Here is a 15,542-nt window from a genome sequence, read left to right as displayed (position 1 = left end):
CCCAGCATGGAGTATTATGTAAGGCTGGCATGCGAGCTTTCATCTCATGGGCAAGGCGTATAAAGGTGTTAGGACTGTGAGATTCTATAGCCACATGCTTCGTACCACCAGAAGAGAAAGGTAACAAATAATAAACAGATTAAAAACGTAAGACCCCAGGCCAGAAAACGGGGCCATCCTTCCGAGAAAGAGCGCCACCAATTTAAGGCTTTTTCAGCTGCAGTTGAAGCTTCAGGTCGCCCAAAGGGGTAGCAGTCCACTGGTCTCGGGCCCAGATGTCGTCTGCTTCTGGTTCAGCCAGTTCACGGTGGGATGAACGTGCGTGGCAACCTCCAAGTCCGACGTCGTCTACTTCTAGGGAACCCTTTACCCGGTCAGGTTCCCTAGCGGTGCTCCTTTTGACCAGGTGGGTAGCTCCTTTACTCGGATGGCAGTAGGGCTCACCAGAAGCATTTCAAAGGGTCCTAGCCACTGCGGTTGAAGCGGAGTCTTGTATGCTTTTACCCACACGGGATCACCTGGTAACAAAGAATGAACAGCTTCCCACAATGGTAAGGCTGGGGAATGTGCAGAGTTCTGCTGAACTGTCACTAGATGGTGCTGCAACTCTTTTACGTAGATCTCCGTTTCCTTGGTCATATCAGTATCATTGGGAACGGATATTAAAGGAGCAAAGGTTGGAGGTACATTATCCTGAAAGGTATGCCACAGGCCTAGGGGCATTTCCAAATGACTGTGTTAGTACTCCAGATGCTACTCCTTTTACCTCATGCACACACAAATCAAAAGGCTTGCTGTAATTGGGCAGTCCTAACGCAGGAGCTCGAATGAGAGATTCTTTTAGTGCTTTAAAAGCTCTTATTTGCTCAGGGTTAGGATGTAAAGGTTCTTCAGCCTCCTCCCTGGTTAGTTCATGCAAAGGTTTTAACCATTCTCCAGCTGAAATAATCCAAGGGCGACAAAATCCAATCATACCAATAAAAGCCCGCATACCTCGCTTAGTGGTGGGAAATGTGATATTAACTATGGTTTCTATCCATTTGGAATCCAGACTACGTATTTCGGGACCCAGTGCATACCCGAGGTACTTTACCTCCTGCCGGGCCCATTGCAACTTAGTGGGGCTGACTTTATGTCCTTTGAGTGCCAACTGGTTGAGTAAATAGACAGAGTCACGCTCGTTATCCTCTCGAGTCCTGGAAGCCACCAGAATGTCGTCAACATACGTCACCAGGGTAGAGGCAGCCGGTAACTGGACATCCTTTAAATCCTCAGCTAAAACCCTAGCAACACACTCGGTGCTTCCACATAACCTTGAGGCATTCTAGTCCAAGTAAGTTGTCCCGGGGGTCCAGACTTTTATCCCCTTTCCCTGCTGTACCAGGGACCCCCCATGTAAATGGAAAAAGGTTCTGCTTTTCTGGGGCCACTGGTACAGAGAAGAAAGCATTCACTAAGTCCATGCACGTAAACCATCCGCTTCAGGTGGCACCGTTGCCAAAACAGTACTTGGGTTTGGCACCACAGGATGTTCTGGAATCACATACCGATTGATAAGTCTTAAGTCCTGCACCATTCTATATACAGGTTTTCTGTCTAAGTCGAGCTGCGGTTTCCTTACACCCAGAATGGGAGTATTACAAGGAGAGACACATGGCACTAAAATTCCTTGGTTCTTAAAATTCTGCACAAGGGACTCAAGTCCTTGTATAGCCTCGATTTTAAGGGGATATTGTCTCTGAGCAGGCGGTGACATATTGCTTTTTACCACTGGATTTAGAGGTGAGGCAGATTTTACCAGACCCACATCATGTTTCCTCCCCACACTAGAGGGTTCACTTCATTTTGGACTCGGAGGGGAAGTGTTTCACAGTTGCTGCCGGCTAATTGCATTAGCAAACAAGCTTTCTCCACCGGGAATCGAAGGGAAATACTTTCAGGAGTACAGGAAATTTGGGCATGCAATTTACACAACAAATCTCTCCCCAGTAAGTTCACTGGACCATTCATTAACAGAAAGGAATGCTGAACAGATATAGGCCCTAACGTAGCCATACAATTATTAGTTATGAAATGTCATTCAGGTTTTCCAGTGACTCCTACCACACATTTTTCTACTTCACCCTTTGGTGCCGCTCCCTTAGGTATAGCCGAATGAGTGGCCCCCGTGTCCACTAATAATTCAAAAGTCTTTTGTCCTACCTTTAGGGGGACCACTGGAAATCGAGCATCACACTTAAATTGTACCATTCCAGCTTCATAAACCTCAGGGCCCCAGGGGAGCGGCGCCTCCCTTCATTCATGATCCACAGAGAATTGACCCACTATCTCAGGCTTATAATCAGATCTTTGCCTGTGTGGACAGTCTCTTTTCCAGTGTCCTTCCTCACCACAATAGTGGCACCCATCACAGCCCGGGTCCATACTACCTCCGCGTCCTTGTCCCCTAAAACCACCCCTTCCCCTTCCAGCAAATCCTCCCCTGGAGCCGCGGCTCCACCCACGACCCCTTCCTTTGCCTCCCGACATGGGCACTGCCAAGGACACTTGATTCTTCACATCCTTTTGCTTTTTCTTCCTTTTTTCCTTTTCCCTCTTTTCCTCTTTCCCATTATAAACTCGCATTGCAATACTGACTACTTCAGGTAAACTTTTCCCTTGCATTCCATCCAGGTGTTCCCTAAACCTTTTTGCAATGTCCTCTGCACACTGTGCCATAAATACTATCTTAACCATTTTCTTTTCATAATCTGATTCTAAATCCAAGTTACTGTGTTTTCTAACCTCATTTGTTAACCGAGTGCAAAAATCGGAGGGATGTTCGTTAGGGAGTTGAACACATGCAGTAACCTTACCCCAATTTGGGGTAGCCTCTCCAGCTGCCATTAATCCATGCAAAATAGCTTGTCGGTACTGATTCAAACTCTTCTTGCCCCTATCCGAATTCGGATCCCAATCAGGCTCAGCGGTGGGCATAATTCCCCAACCTTGGTGACTCAGGTAAAATGCCGCAGTCTGTTCTTTAACCTTTTGACGTTCATCCTCGGTTAAGAGGGTGTCCAACAACTGATTCACATCTGCCCATGTCGGTAAATGAATAGAAAAAATGGTTCGAAACATTCTTTCTACCACCTCGGGGTTATCTTGAAGGCGCGGCATAGAACACTGCCAATTTAATAAGTCTGCAGTTGTGAATGGAGTGTGAGTAAGCACCATTTGATGCTGCCCAGTACTCTGGGGAACAGGGTAAGCTCGCAAAGAAGCTTGGACTGCTTTTGTAGTTACAGGGGACCCAAAAGGTGCCATGAAAGTTCCCGAGAATTCTCCTAAGGGTTTGGAAGGACCTGCTCCTTGAGCATCCCTCTTCACCTCTGTCTTCTCACTCTCTACCAGTGCTCTTGAGCTCCGCCTCGGCGGTACTCTCTTTGGGATATACCCATCTTCTTCAGGTTGATTTTCTGGGGCATAGGGTGGGGGAGTTTTAACAGATTTTTCTATACAAATGGCTTCAAAGGCCGTACGTCCCTCGTTTGGTTTATAGTTATACCATACAAATAAATAATCCATTTGTCCCTGTCTAAGATCAACCAAAATCTCTCTTAAGGAATTCATCCTGTCTGCGGAAAAGGTTCCGCAGCTTGGCCAATCTTTAGTCGGGGACAAACGAGCAGTAAAGGAAGGCCATTGAATTTGACATAAATTTCTCATTTTAGATTTAGCCAAACCGGTTGTTCCAGAGATTCCCTTCCAATCTCTGAGTATCAGAGACAATGGGGCGTCCCCCGGGCATTTACTGCCAAATTGTCCCATCTAGACAGTAAAGGGACTCGAACCCCACCTCTCAATGCCGAGCGATCGCTTACCTTCTCCAGGGACTCGAACCTCAAAGACCCGGATCCTACTCAACGGGTAGGTGGACGTTGCTGGATTTTTACGGGCTTCAGCTGGTTCGCAGAACACGCCTTATCGCCGACACAGGGATCAGGTCACTGGGCAAGACTCCTCGAAACCGGAGGATGCACGATACGTTGCTTCAGAGTCTGATCCCGCGCCGGAGAGTCAGACGAGTTCCTTCATGGTCGCCAAATTTGTCGGGGACTCAGAACCCAGACGGCACGGTTTGTTGTCTGACTGCAGAGAGACAGGCAACACCAGCAAGGTCCGGTGACAAGCTCTTTATTGAGGAGTGCACACAACAATAGAGAGCGGCCCGTCTCCAGAGAGAACCAGCCACCGTTCTAACATCTAGTAGGGTTATATAGATAGTTCCATCGCGTCATAAATGATTCAGTTAAAACAACCCGCATCCCACCCCCCTTTGTTAGCGAGAAACTTTTAGTATTCATGTATACCTATCCCCCTATACAAGCAGCCTTAAGCAATTCATAACGTCTCAGCAACTTTCTTATCAGCACGGTTAACAAGCACCAGAACTAGGAGACGGGGAATCAAGAACATACAAAGAACAGAAACAGGGAGTGGAGACAGTATGTCTCCTAATCTATCTTCTGAGCACACTGTTCGTAGCACATCTGGTACAGGAATGCAGCTTCCCTCTTATCTCATTTTTTCAGCTTAAACAACTATGTCTTCGATTCTGCCCGGGGACTACCCAGAAACCTCTGTTGGCCTAATTCTGGTTAGGTTGGCATAACTGCTCTACAATTTTTCTTTTTGGGCCTAACAATACTAAACCCCTCCATGAACTTTCAGATGTTTTGTGGTTCCTGCTTAAACCGGGGTGTGTGTGTGTGTGTGTGTGTCCCTGCTGCTGCTGCCCAATGGGGGTGGAGAGCCAGGACAGAAGCAAAGCACGTGCCCGGCGGGGTGGTGGTGGGGGGAGTCTGACACCTGCAGGGAGACAAGACCGATCAGTCTGCATGTCGGCCCCCCCAAACCTGAGGAACCTTCCTCAGCTAGCCCCCCATGCATTGCCCCTCGGACGGGGGGAGGCTGCCCTGGACTGATCCTGACCCACACCTGCCTTTATACCCCGTCTTCCTGCGCCATTGGCCGCCGCCCGGCCCCACGCACCCAGTGCCGGCCAATGGGGGCCTCTGCACTGCTCCCCACTCTGCATGTGCCGCTCCATGCAGAGGCCCAGGTGGCAGCAGAGAGCGGGCAGGGGCGGCGCTGAGCTAGAACCACTCTGTGCTCCGCCCCCTCAGAGCTGAGAGGCGGAGCCTGGACGGGGCCCAGCCCATTTCCTCCTCCTGGCACAGGGACAGAACCCAGGAGTCCGGGCTCCCAGCCCCCTCCTCCCTTGCACACTGACACCCCCCAGGCGCTCACTTCCTGCCCAGACACCCTGGTGATGGGCTCCGTCCAGACCCGGCCTGACTCCTGCCAGCTCCAGAGCAGGGCACACAATAGATGCTCCGGCCCCCGGCTCAAGGACACCCCAAGAAGGGGGCTGGTCCTGGCCCCACCCAGCTCACAGCTGCCAGGGACTTACTGAACCTGTTACACTTCTGGCCTCCACAACATGTAGCAGCAGTGAGTTCCACAGGTTAACTGTGTGGCGGGGGAAGAAATCCACCCGCCAGTTTGTTTGAAATATCCTGCCTGTTAATGCCATTGGCTGAGCCTGGCGCTTATGTTACGCGAAGGGATGTACAACACATTCCCTACCCCCCATCTGCCCCCCCACGCATGGCCGTACAGCCTCTATCAGGCCCCCCGTCTGCCCCCCACGCATGGCCGTACGGCCTCTAGCCTGCCCCCCATCTGCCCCCTACACATGGCCGTACGGTCTCTAGCCTAGGTCCTCGCCCCATGTCACCGCTTTTCCTCATTGATCAGACCCAGCCTTTTGACTCACTCCTACTGGCCTATCCCCCCCACTCTACGTCTCTGCCAGCGCTAACCCCGCTGTGAGCTGGGCGCCCGGCCCCGCCGCGCACCTGCTTTGGTGTCAGCCTGGGGATTGCTGTGCTCAGTGCCAGGCGTCACCGCACCCACTGCGGCAATGGGTATTCGGGTGCATCGTGTCAGGCCCCAGCAGTGCCAGGTGCTGCCCACACCCAGAGCACAGCGACGGGGCTGCCAGCCTGAGGCCAGGCCAAGCTGGGGGGGGGGGGGGGGGCGCGAGCCAGCTGTGAGAGGATGGCTGCCAGCGTCCATTAACACAAGCTCCAGGTGAGCGACGAGCGCACCCAGAACCCCCAGGCATCCGTGGAGCCCTCACGCGGGCTGAGATGCAGCCACCTCTGGAGTGGGGCGGGGGCCAGGTATACAGGGGATCCCCCCCACTAGCTGGTGCCTAGTTTAACCCTTTGGGGCCTGCCTGGCCTGCAGGTTTCCTGTCACTTTCACCCTCAGGGCAGAACGAGCAAAACCCCCGTTCCCCACTCGCCCCTCCGGGTTTGTCCTGTCGGCACCACCCCAAGGCCGGGGTCCTGGGGGGGCAGGGAGCCGAATGCAAGTACGGCTGGCCAGGGTTGATGGGGGCGCCTTGTAATGGGCAGCTAGCGAGACCCAGGGCCAATGGGGGCCCGCTGGGGCCAGGCCAGAGAGGGCTGGAGAACCCCAGCCCAGACAGCTGGCACCGGGTCCTCCCCTCGCCCCACAAACCACCTGGGGGGCAGCCCGGGTCCACCTCCCTCCCAGGCTAAGGGAGGGTGCAGGGCTGGGAGCCAGGACCCCTGGGTTCTCTCCCAGGCTCTGGGAGGGGAGGGGGGTGTGATAGGTTATAGCAGCAAGCAGTGGGGGGGGGTCAGGAGCCAGGACTCCTGGGTTCTACGTGGGGCCCAGCCCGGGGGCCGCAGGCCCAGCCCAGGCGATTCTCTCCCCTGCACGTGCTGGGCTCAGCGGGACAAAGGGCCCCGTGCCCCAGCTGGTGACTCAGCAGCCAGCGAGCAGCCGCGGGCAGGGCCGCCCCAGCCTGGACACAGACCCCCCAGGCCTCGTCCCTGCCTGGCTGCTGCTCCCCGGGGCCCCACCATGCACCCCCTGGCCCTGCTGCTGCTCGGGCTACGCCTGGCCGGCGCCGGCTTCAAGATCTGCGCCTTCAATACGCACGGCTTCGGGGAGGCCAAGTCGGGTGACGTCCGGGTGATGGGCGCACTGGTGCAGGTACCAGCTCAGGGAGATGGGGGGGACGGGGAGCCAGGACAGCGCCCAGCTCCCCCCACTGAGCGGGCATCTCCTTGCAGATCCTGGTGCGCTGTGACATTGCTGCAGTGCAGGAGGTGCGAGACGTGAAGGGGGAGGCGGTGCAGGCCCTGCTGCGGGAGCTGAACAGGTACTGGGCCGCTCAGGACACCTGGGTTCCCGCCCCAGTGCTGGGAGGGGAGGGGGCCTGGAACCCAGGACTCCCACGTCCCCTCCCGGCCGAGAGGGCAGCGTGAGCACGCTGATGTTCCCCACTCTCTCCCCGGGGCAGGTACGACCCATCCCACAGCTACGCCCAGCTGGGCAGCCGGAGACTCGGCCGCGGGACCTACAAAGAGCAGATCGTCTTCGTGTATCGGTAACTCCCCACCCCCGGCAAGCCCCTGTGCCCCCACGGTGGGGCCAGATCCCTGCCAGTGCCCCCTAGGGGGAAAGCCCCATGCCTTGTTCCCCACCCTGGGGCCACCCTGACCCCGTTGTGCTCTCCTGCAGGGCGGACCTGGTGACGGTCACGGACTGGTGCCAGTTTGGGGAGGCTGGAGACTTTGCCCGAGGACCCTTTGCCGCCCGCTTCCATGCGCCCAGCACAGGTGGGTCCCCTCTCACCCTGACACCCTCCCCCTCTTCCTCCCCCACTCCCCATTTCCCTCTCCAGCTTTGGGATGCCCCCTGTGCCCCCCCATCCCCCGTGCTGTGCCTGGGGACAGCGGCCCCCTGGCTGGGGTAGCACCAGCAGCAACACTGAGGGAGGGAATCAGGTACCCCCCACTAACAGCTCTCCCCCCCTTCCCCCAAGCCATCAAGGACTTTGTGCTGCTCTCGCATCATGCCAGCCCCCGGCACGCACCCCACGAGATCGCTCAGCTCCACCGGGTCTGCCAGGAACTGAGCCAGCGCTGGGGAACCCAGGTACAGGGGAACAATGGGACCCAGGCGGCCAGGACAGAGAGAATGGGACCCAGGTGTCCGGGACAGTTCCCTTGCAGCTCCCAGGCCCTGGGGGATGGGGTGGGGGTGAAGGGGAACAGGACCCAGGTGACCAGGAGAGAGAATGGGGCCCCAGGCCCTGGCAGGTGGGGGTGAAGGGGGAACAGGACCCAGGTGACCAGGAGGGAAGGAGAGAGAATGGGGATGGGGCCCCAGGCATCTGGGACAGTTCCCAGGCCCTGGGGGTGGGGGTGAAGGGGGAACAGGACCCAGGTGACCGGGCACTCATCTTGTTCTCTGTCCTCACCAGAACGTGATGGTGCTGGGGGACTTAAATGCAGGGGGGGTCTATGTCCCCCCCAGTGCCTGGGGGTCCATCCAGCTGCGCTGGGATCCCCGCTTCCACTGGCTGATCGGGGACAGCGTCAACACCACCGTGCGAACCCAGACCCACTGTGCCTACGACAGGTACTGGGGCAGCCCGGGGGGAGTAGGTGGGGGTCTGTGCATGGCAGGGAGTACTGGGGGAGCAGAGAGCCCCGGCAGAGGTTATCGGTTAACCCTGGGGGAAAGGAGTGGGGGGGGAGGCTGCCTCTCTCCCCACTGCACCCGCAGCCTTGGGGTTGCTCTGACAGTGAGGGGGGCTAGAGAGAGCTAGAGGGAAGGGGCAGGTTAAGGGACAGCTCCCCCCTCACCCCCTCTCTGCCCCCCAGGATCGTGGTCCAGGGGGACGAGCTGCTCAGAGCTGTGGTGCCCGGCTCAGCCAAAGCCTATAACTTTGCCAGGAGCCTGGGGCTGTCGGAGGAGGAGGTGAGAGGACCCTGGCATCTGGGAATGACCCCCCCACTGCCCCCGGGCCCGACAAGGGGGGAGGAAGGGAGCAGAGATGGGGGCCCCCCGGCCGGGGGTGGGGGGGGAAGGAGGTGTGTCACTCCCTCAGATAGCATCCAGACCCGAGAGAAGTGGGTAGGCCCAGGACTCCTGGGAGGGGGGCTGAGAACAAAGGCTCCTGGGTTCTCTTCCAGCTTGGGGAGGGCAGTGGGGTGCACACCCCTTGACCCACCCCAGCAATTTAACCCCCCCACCCCAGGCCCTGCAGGTCAGCGACCATTACCCCGTGGAGGTGAACCTGCGTCTGGCCAGCCGGACACCGCGGGAGCTGTGAGCAGCCCACAGGGCCAGGACCTGCCTCCATCCCCATCAGCGGGGGCCCAAGCTGTCCCACATCAGCCCCGAAGCCGCAGCACCGGAGTTCAGTTACTCCAGGCCCTGCCCCCCACACCAGCAGGGCATCCTGCCCCATGCTGCCCCCCAGGGAAGTGGGGGGCTGTGGCTCTAGGATTCCCCACCCCTCCAGCTCTGCCCCACAGCACACACAGACGGGCATTAGAGGCCAATGCTTTTATTCCTGTTGCGGGGCCCCCGGGATGGGGGGCAGCCAGGGGGCTCAGGCGGCATGCAGGGCCCGCCACTTGTCCAGGGGCCCCCGGCTGGGGATGTATTTTACGCCACAGCCATCTGGCAGCAGCCGCTTCTCAGCCACCATGTCCTCGAACTCATCCGCGTTGAACTTGGTGAAACCCCATTTCTTGGAGATGTGGATCTGGGGGGGGGCGGGGACAACGGTTAAGGGGGTGCCAGCTATACAGGAGATCTCCCCCAGACACCAGCTGTGTCCCCGCCTTCCCTTAGAGTGTCACCCCCCCACACACTTCTGATGCCCATGTCCCCGCGGTCCCTTAAGGCGCTCCATACAGGGCACGGAGCACGTACACAACCAGGGGGGGTGCTGTGCGCAGCCATTGCACACCGGGCCCCCACAGCAGGCAGGCCGGTCGGCTTAACTGGCTGCAGGGCCCCCCCCAAGAGGGACAGGCCCCAGGCCCCATTGCCACCTCATCACCCCCAAACCAGCCAGTCCCTGCCCTGGGGCCAGATCTGAGCCAGCGCCCAGTAGAGGGGAACGGCCCCAGGCCCCATTCCTGCCTCCCCAAGCCAGCCAGTCCCTGCCCCAGACAGCCCCACCATGATTGGGGGAGAGCCCCCGTTACCTTCTGGCGCCCGGGGAACTTGAACTTGGCCCTGCGCAGGGCCTCCACCACGTGCTCCTTGTTCTGGGCCTTGGTGCGGATGGACATGATGACCTGGCCGATGTGCACCCGAGCCACGGTGCCCTGGGGCTTGCCGAAGGCGCCACGCATCCCCGTCTGCAGCCTGCCAGGATCCACGGGGCATGAGCCAGCAGGGGCCATGGAGGGCATTGCCCCCACCACTCCCAATGCCCCCCACCTCCCCCGCCTTCCGCCAAACCCCCCCTGTGCCCACAAGGCATCACTCCCTGCCCCAAACACCCATGTCCCCTTAGGGCATTGCCCCCCCCCCACCGCCCATGTCCCCGCAGCCCCTTAGGGAGTCACCGCCCACATCCACTGCCCCCCAAAACGCAACATGTCCATGTCCCCGCGGTCCCTTAGGGCGCTCCGTACGGGGCACGGAGCACGTACACAACCAGGGGGGGTGCTGTGCGCAGCCATTGCACACCGGGTCCCCACAGCAGGCGGGCCGGTCGGCTTAACTGGCTGCGGGGTCCCCCCTACCCCCCGGGATCCCCCACCTGTCAGCGCCGGCACAGGACAACATCTTGTTGATGCGGATGACGTGAAAGGGGTGCAGGCGCACGCGGATGTGGAAGCCGTCCTTCCCACAGCTCTTCACCATGTACTTGTTGGCACAGATCCGGGCGGCCTCCAGCGCTTGGGGGGGGGGGGGGGTAGGGGGAGAACAGAGTGAGCTCAGGAACAAGGGGCCCCCCCAACCAGCAGCCCCTTGCTGGGATCTTCCTGGCAGGTTTATTGACCCTACCCACCCTCCCAGGCAAGCACCGCCCCGAACAAGCCCCCACCTCCCAAAGAAGGCCCCAGCCCCCCTCACCTTCGGAGGAGAGCTGCTCATATTCATCGGACACCATGTGGCCGCACAGGGGGAACTCATCCACCTTGGCCTTCTTCCGGCCCAGGTCGAAGATGCGGATCTTGGCATCTGGGGGGTGAGGAGAGGGGGAGGGGGGCCCCTGTGAGCCAGAGCAGACCCTGGGGTCTCACCCCCGGCTCTGCCTGGACCAGGCGTGGCCCCTTCCCCGGGGAGCAGGGAGAGGGGTGTCCAAGCTGGCAGAGACTCCCCAACCCGCAGTAGGGACCCTGCAAAGCCCCCCAGGTCTGTACAGCTAGAACGACAATTTCCTGTAGGCCCCCCACAAGCCCCCCCATATCCCGCCCCATGGGCGCCCCACAAGCCCCGCCCCGCCCCTGGGCCCCGCCCCAGCCCCCCCATATCCCGCCCCAGCCCCTGGGCCCCCCACAAGCCCCCCCATATCCCGCCCCAGCCCCTGGGCCCCCCACAAGCCCCCCCATATCCCGCCCCAGCCCCTGGGCCCCCCACAAGCCCCCCCATATCCCGCCCCAGCCCCTGGGCCCCCCACAAGCCCCCCCATATCCCGCCCCATGGGCGCCCCACAAGCCCCTCCCCGCCCCTGGGCCCCGCCCCAGCCCCCCCATATCCCGCCCCAGCCCCCCCATATCCCGCCCCAGCCCCTGGGCCCCCCACAAGCCCGGCCCCAGCCCCCCACGGGCGAGACTCACCGGGGACGCCCCTGCAGAAGCGGGACTTGGGGTAGGGCTTGTTCTTGCAGTACCGGTAGCTGGGGGGAGACAGGGCGGTGAGACGGGGCCAGACCCCCCCGAACAGCCCCCCCCGTGTCCCCCCCCGCCCCTCCCCCCCGGTCACTCACCAGCGCGCGGGGCGGCGGCCCATGGCGGCTCCGGGGCAGGGTCTAGAGAGAGGCAGAGACCGGATCAGAGCCCGCGGGGGGGGGGGGGCGAGTCGGGACCGAGGGGGGGCGCGCCCTGTGGGGGGGGGGGGAGTCCGGGGGCGACCCGGGGTTGGGGGAGGGGCCGGGGGGGAGGGGCCGCGAGGACCCGGGGGGGGAGACACCTGAGAGGGAGGGGCCGGGCCGGGGAGGGAACGTGGGTCCCACCCGCGGGTCCCTCCCGCAGCTCCCGGCCCGACCGCGCGCTCACCTCGCCGTGCGGCAAAGAGAGGGGAGTTGCGCCTGCGCGCAGTTTTTGTACCCCGGCCCCGACCGCCGCTCTAGCCCCGCTTCCGGCGTAGAGCGGCGGCGCCGGCCAATGGCAGCGGGCGCTCGCCCTCCAGCGCATGCGCCTTCTTCCGCAGCCCGCGGCTCCGCTCTAGCCGTGGCTTCCGGCGTAGAGAGGGAGGCGCATGCGCATCGCGGACACCAGCCCTCCCCGCGCGTGTCGGCGCGCACGCGCACTGTTCCCACGCCGCCGCCATTTTAGAGACCTAGCAGGCGGGCCTACGGTTGCTGAGCATGCGTATTGAGGACGAGGCGTGTCCATCGAGGTCCCTCTGGCCCGTCCTATACGCCCCGCCCACCTCCCTGATATGTAAATATCTCCACGCTGATTGAACAGAGTGGTGGTGCCACGTGACAGACAGGCAATATGTACAATTGTCACTGACGCGCATATTTCATTTGCATATATCTAATTTGCATATAATTGTATAGCGCTTCTAATTTGCATATCTAAGTAATATGCATATTTGGTTGCATTGCTGAGCTGGTTTGCAGAGCGCCCTGGAATTTGCATATTTGCAGCAAGTGTCCCGCCAAACTGTATCACTGCAGCTAATTTGCATGTAGTTAATCGGCCTCATTTGCATAGTGGCAACTACACTTTTTAAACTGCTAGTGCCACTGCCTGGCTTCGCCTCATTTGCATGTATAATTAATGCAGCCCGATTAACAGTTGGCTTATTTGCAATTTATTTGCATATATGAATATTTGCCTATTAGCAACCCCCGCCCCAGGACTACCCGGTGGGTCCTCAAGCCCCCTCCACCCCCCTCCGCTTGGGCCCCGTCTCTGCCCCACTGGCCCCTGCCCCAGGTGCTGCCCAGGGGGTCCCCGGCCGAGCCCCCCGGAGACTTTCACGCACTCCCAGTGGGGCTGAGTATCCATGGGGGGGGCTGCCACTCATACCAGCCCCCCGCTCTGCCTGGGCCCCTCCTGCGACTCGGGGTCACCCGATCGTTACTGCCCCACCGCGGGGGCTGGGCCGTGCCAGTTGGGTGGGGGGCAGGACACGGTACCCTACGGCCAGGGCAGCCTGGTTCCCAACGCAGCGGCTGCCAAGCGCCCAGCGGGACTTGCCCGACCACTGTGGGGGCGTCGGCCACCCGCACCCGTGGGGTGAAGAGCCCAGGAACTGGGTGTGGCCACCCCCAGCCCCCCCTCTCCAGCCCCGACCCCCCTGCTCCCCAGCTGGGCATCGGATGCCACCGGCCCCAAGCCAGGGAAACAGGGTCGCCTGGGCCCCTCTCCCCTCTTCTGTCCTCTGGCCCCTCGGGCTGGAACCGGCTGGTCCGGTCACCGGGGTCCTCTCCCCGCAGCCCATTGTCCCCCCACTGGCCAGAGCCGGCTGCGACTCCGGGTCACCAGTCGCTGGGGTCTCCGTTCTCCAGGCCGTCGGCCGGGGTCCCAAGTTCCTTCTCCGGGTCTGTCCCAACGAACTCCCTCTCCCCTCCCCTCGTTAAACCAGGGACACTGAGTCTCACCCCCTCGGCATGCAAACCATTGGAAAAAAAAAAGAAAATCCCCCACTTTGTGACAAGGGGCAGGGGGGGACATGGAGTGTGAGGGGGGCTGGGGTGAGGGGGGACATTGGGTGTGTGTGGGGCAGGGGGAGGGACACAGGGAGGGGGGAACACGGTGTGTGTGTGTGGGGTGGGGGGAGGAGACGGGGTGGGAGAGGGGCAGGGGGACACGGGGTGGGTGTGGGGCAAGGGGAGGGACATGGGGTGGGGGGAAACATGGTGTGTGGGGGGGCAGGGGGAGGGGCATGGGGCGGGGCTAACACGGGGTGTGTGGGGCAGAGGGGAGGGGGGAACACGGGGTGTGTGGGGCGGGGGGAGGTACACGGGAGGGGGGAACATGGGGTGTGTGTGGGGCAGGGGGAGGGACATGGGGCAGGGGTAACACGGGGTGTGTGGGGGGCAGGGGGAAGGACACAGGGTGGGGGGAACACAGTGTGTGTGGGGCGGGGGAAACACGGGGTGTGGGGGGGCAGGGGGAGGGACATGGGGCAGGGGTAACACGGGGTGTGTGGGGGGCAGGGGGAAGGACACGGGGTGGGGGAAACACAGTGTGTGTGGGGCGAGGGGAGGAACACGGGGTATGTGTGGGGCAGGGGGGAACACGGGGTTTGGGGGGGCAGGGGGAGGGACGCGGGGAGGGGGGAACACGGTGTGTGTGTGGGGTGGGGGGAGGAGACACGGGGTGGGGGAGGGGCAGGGGGACACAGGGAGGGTGTGGGGCGGGGGGAGGTACATGGGAGGGGGGAACACGGGGTGTGTGTGGGGCAGGGGGAGGGACATGGGGCAGGGGGTAACACGGGGTGTGTGGGGGGCAGGGGGAAGGACACAGGGTGGGGGGAACACATTGTGTGTGGGGCGAGGGGAGGAACACGGGGTATGTGTGGGGCAGGGGGGAACACGGGGTATGAGGGCAGGGGGAGGAACGCGGGGAGAGGGGAACACGGGTGTGGGGGGGCAGGGGAGGGACGCGGGGAGAGGGGAACACGGGTGTGGGGGGGCAGGGGGAGGGACGCGGGGAGAGGGGAACACGGGTGTGTGGGGGGCAGGGGAGGGACGCGGGGAGAGGGGAACACGGGTGTGGGGGGGCAGGGGAGGGACGCGGGGAGAGGGGAACACGGGTGTGGGGGGGCAGGGGGAGGGACGCGGGGAGAGGGGAACACGGGTGTGGGGGGGCAGGGGGAGGGACGCGGGGAGAGGGGAACACGGGGTATGGGGGGCAGGGGGAGGGACGCGGGGAGAGGGGAACACGGGTGTGGGGGGGCAGGGGGAGGGACGCGGGGAGAGGGGAACACGGGGTGTGGGGGGGCAGGGGAGGGACGCGGGGAGAGGGGAACACGGGGTATGGGGGGCAGGGGGAGGGACGCGGGGAGAGGGGAACACGGGTGTGGGGGGGCAGGGGGAGGGACGCGGGGAGAGGGGAACACGGGTATGGGGGGGCAGGGGGAGGGACGCGGGGAGAGGGGAACACGGGTGTGGGGGGGCAGGGGGAGGGACGCGGGGAGAGGGGAACACGGGGTGTGGGGGGGCAGGGGAGGGATGCGGGGAGAGGGGAACACGGGATATGGGGGGCAGGGGGAGGGACGCGGGAAGAGGGGAACACGGGTGTGGGGGGGCAGGGGGGAGGGACACGGGGTGTGTGGGGATGTGACGTTATGAGTGTAATATAATATTTCATTGGAAGGTGACAGGGCCAGAAAGAGTTCATTACCTCCCAGACTGACCTGGCTCATGGGTGAACCTTAAGGACGGGTTAGGAAGATCTGTAAGTGAACAGAGCTTTGAAATGCAGCCAGCATTGTTAGCGATCTCAAGGGTAGACGTTTGCTCA

General features: G+C 61.3%; 2 protein-coding genes and 2 non-coding genes across 4 annotated transcripts; 1 reads left to right on the top strand and 3 right to left on the bottom strand.

Moving 5' to 3' along the window:
* Positions 1-6,942: 6,942 nt before the first annotated feature.
* Positions 6,943-10,261, top strand: LOC101941129 (deoxyribonuclease gamma-like). The gene is made up of 8 exons (XM_008176413.3): positions 6,943-7,074; positions 7,155-7,243; positions 7,385-7,471; positions 7,606-7,703; positions 7,910-8,022; positions 8,351-8,508; positions 8,754-8,850; positions 9,131-10,261. The coding sequence occupies exons 1-8, from the start codon at positions 6,943-6,945 to the stop codon at positions 9,203-9,205; spliced, it is 849 nt and encodes a 282-aa protein (XP_008174635.2). The 3' UTR covers positions 9,206-10,261.
* RPL10 (ribosomal protein L10) lies at positions 9,427-12,281 on the bottom strand. Its single transcript, XM_042861391.2, has 7 exons — positions 12,117-12,281; positions 11,828-11,869; positions 11,679-11,737; positions 10,972-11,079; positions 10,655-10,793; positions 10,092-10,254; positions 9,427-9,643 (listed from the first exon to the last, which is right to left on the bottom strand). The coding sequence occupies exons 2-7, from the start codon at positions 11,848-11,850 to the stop codon at positions 9,488-9,490; spliced, it is 648 nt and encodes a 215-aa protein (XP_042717325.2). The 5' UTR covers positions 11,851-11,869; positions 12,117-12,281; the 3' UTR covers positions 9,427-9,487.
* LOC112060845 (small nucleolar RNA SNORA70) lies at positions 9,762-9,894 on the bottom strand. The gene has a single exon (XR_002889979.1). It is a non-coding gene; the product is annotated as a small nucleolar RNA SNORA70 (small nucleolar RNA).
* On the bottom strand, positions 10,493-10,625 carry LOC112060846 (small nucleolar RNA SNORA70). Its single transcript, XR_002889980.1, has one exon. It is a non-coding gene; the product is annotated as a small nucleolar RNA SNORA70 (small nucleolar RNA).
* Positions 12,282-15,542: the final 3,261 nt, after the last annotated feature.

This window comes from Chrysemys picta, chromosome 17 (genome assembly GCF_011386835.1).
Source record: "Chrysemys picta bellii isolate R12L10 chromosome 17, ASM1138683v2, whole genome shotgun sequence".
Classification (NCBI taxonomy): Eukaryota; Metazoa; Chordata; order Testudines; family Emydidae; genus Chrysemys; species Chrysemys picta.
This window is presented reverse-complemented; position numbering and strand designations above follow the sequence as displayed.

Coding starts and splice junctions, on each gene's coding strand:
- LOC101941129 (XM_008176413.3), top strand. CDS start 6,943: ATGCACCCCCTGGCCCTGCTGCTGCTCGGGCTACGCCTGGCCGGCGCC. Junction 7,075..7,154: donor TGATGGGCGCACTGGTGCAG/GTACCAGCTCAG, acceptor ATCTCCTTGCAG/ATCCTGGTGCGCTGTGACAT. Junction 8,509..8,753: donor ACCCACTGTGCCTACGACAG/GTACTGGGGCAG, acceptor TCTGCCCCCCAG/GATCGTGGTCCAGGGGGACG.
- RPL10 (XM_042861391.2), bottom strand. CDS start 11,850: ATGGGCCGCCGCCCCGCGCGCTG. Junction 11,080..11,678: donor CTTCTGCAGGGGCGTCCCCG/GTGAGTCTCGCC, acceptor CTCACCCCCCAG/ATGCCAAGATCCGCATCTTC. Junction 10,794..10,971: donor TGAGCAGCTCTCCTCCGAAG/GTGAGGGGGGCT, acceptor CCCCCCCCCAAG/CGCTGGAGGCCGCCCGGATC.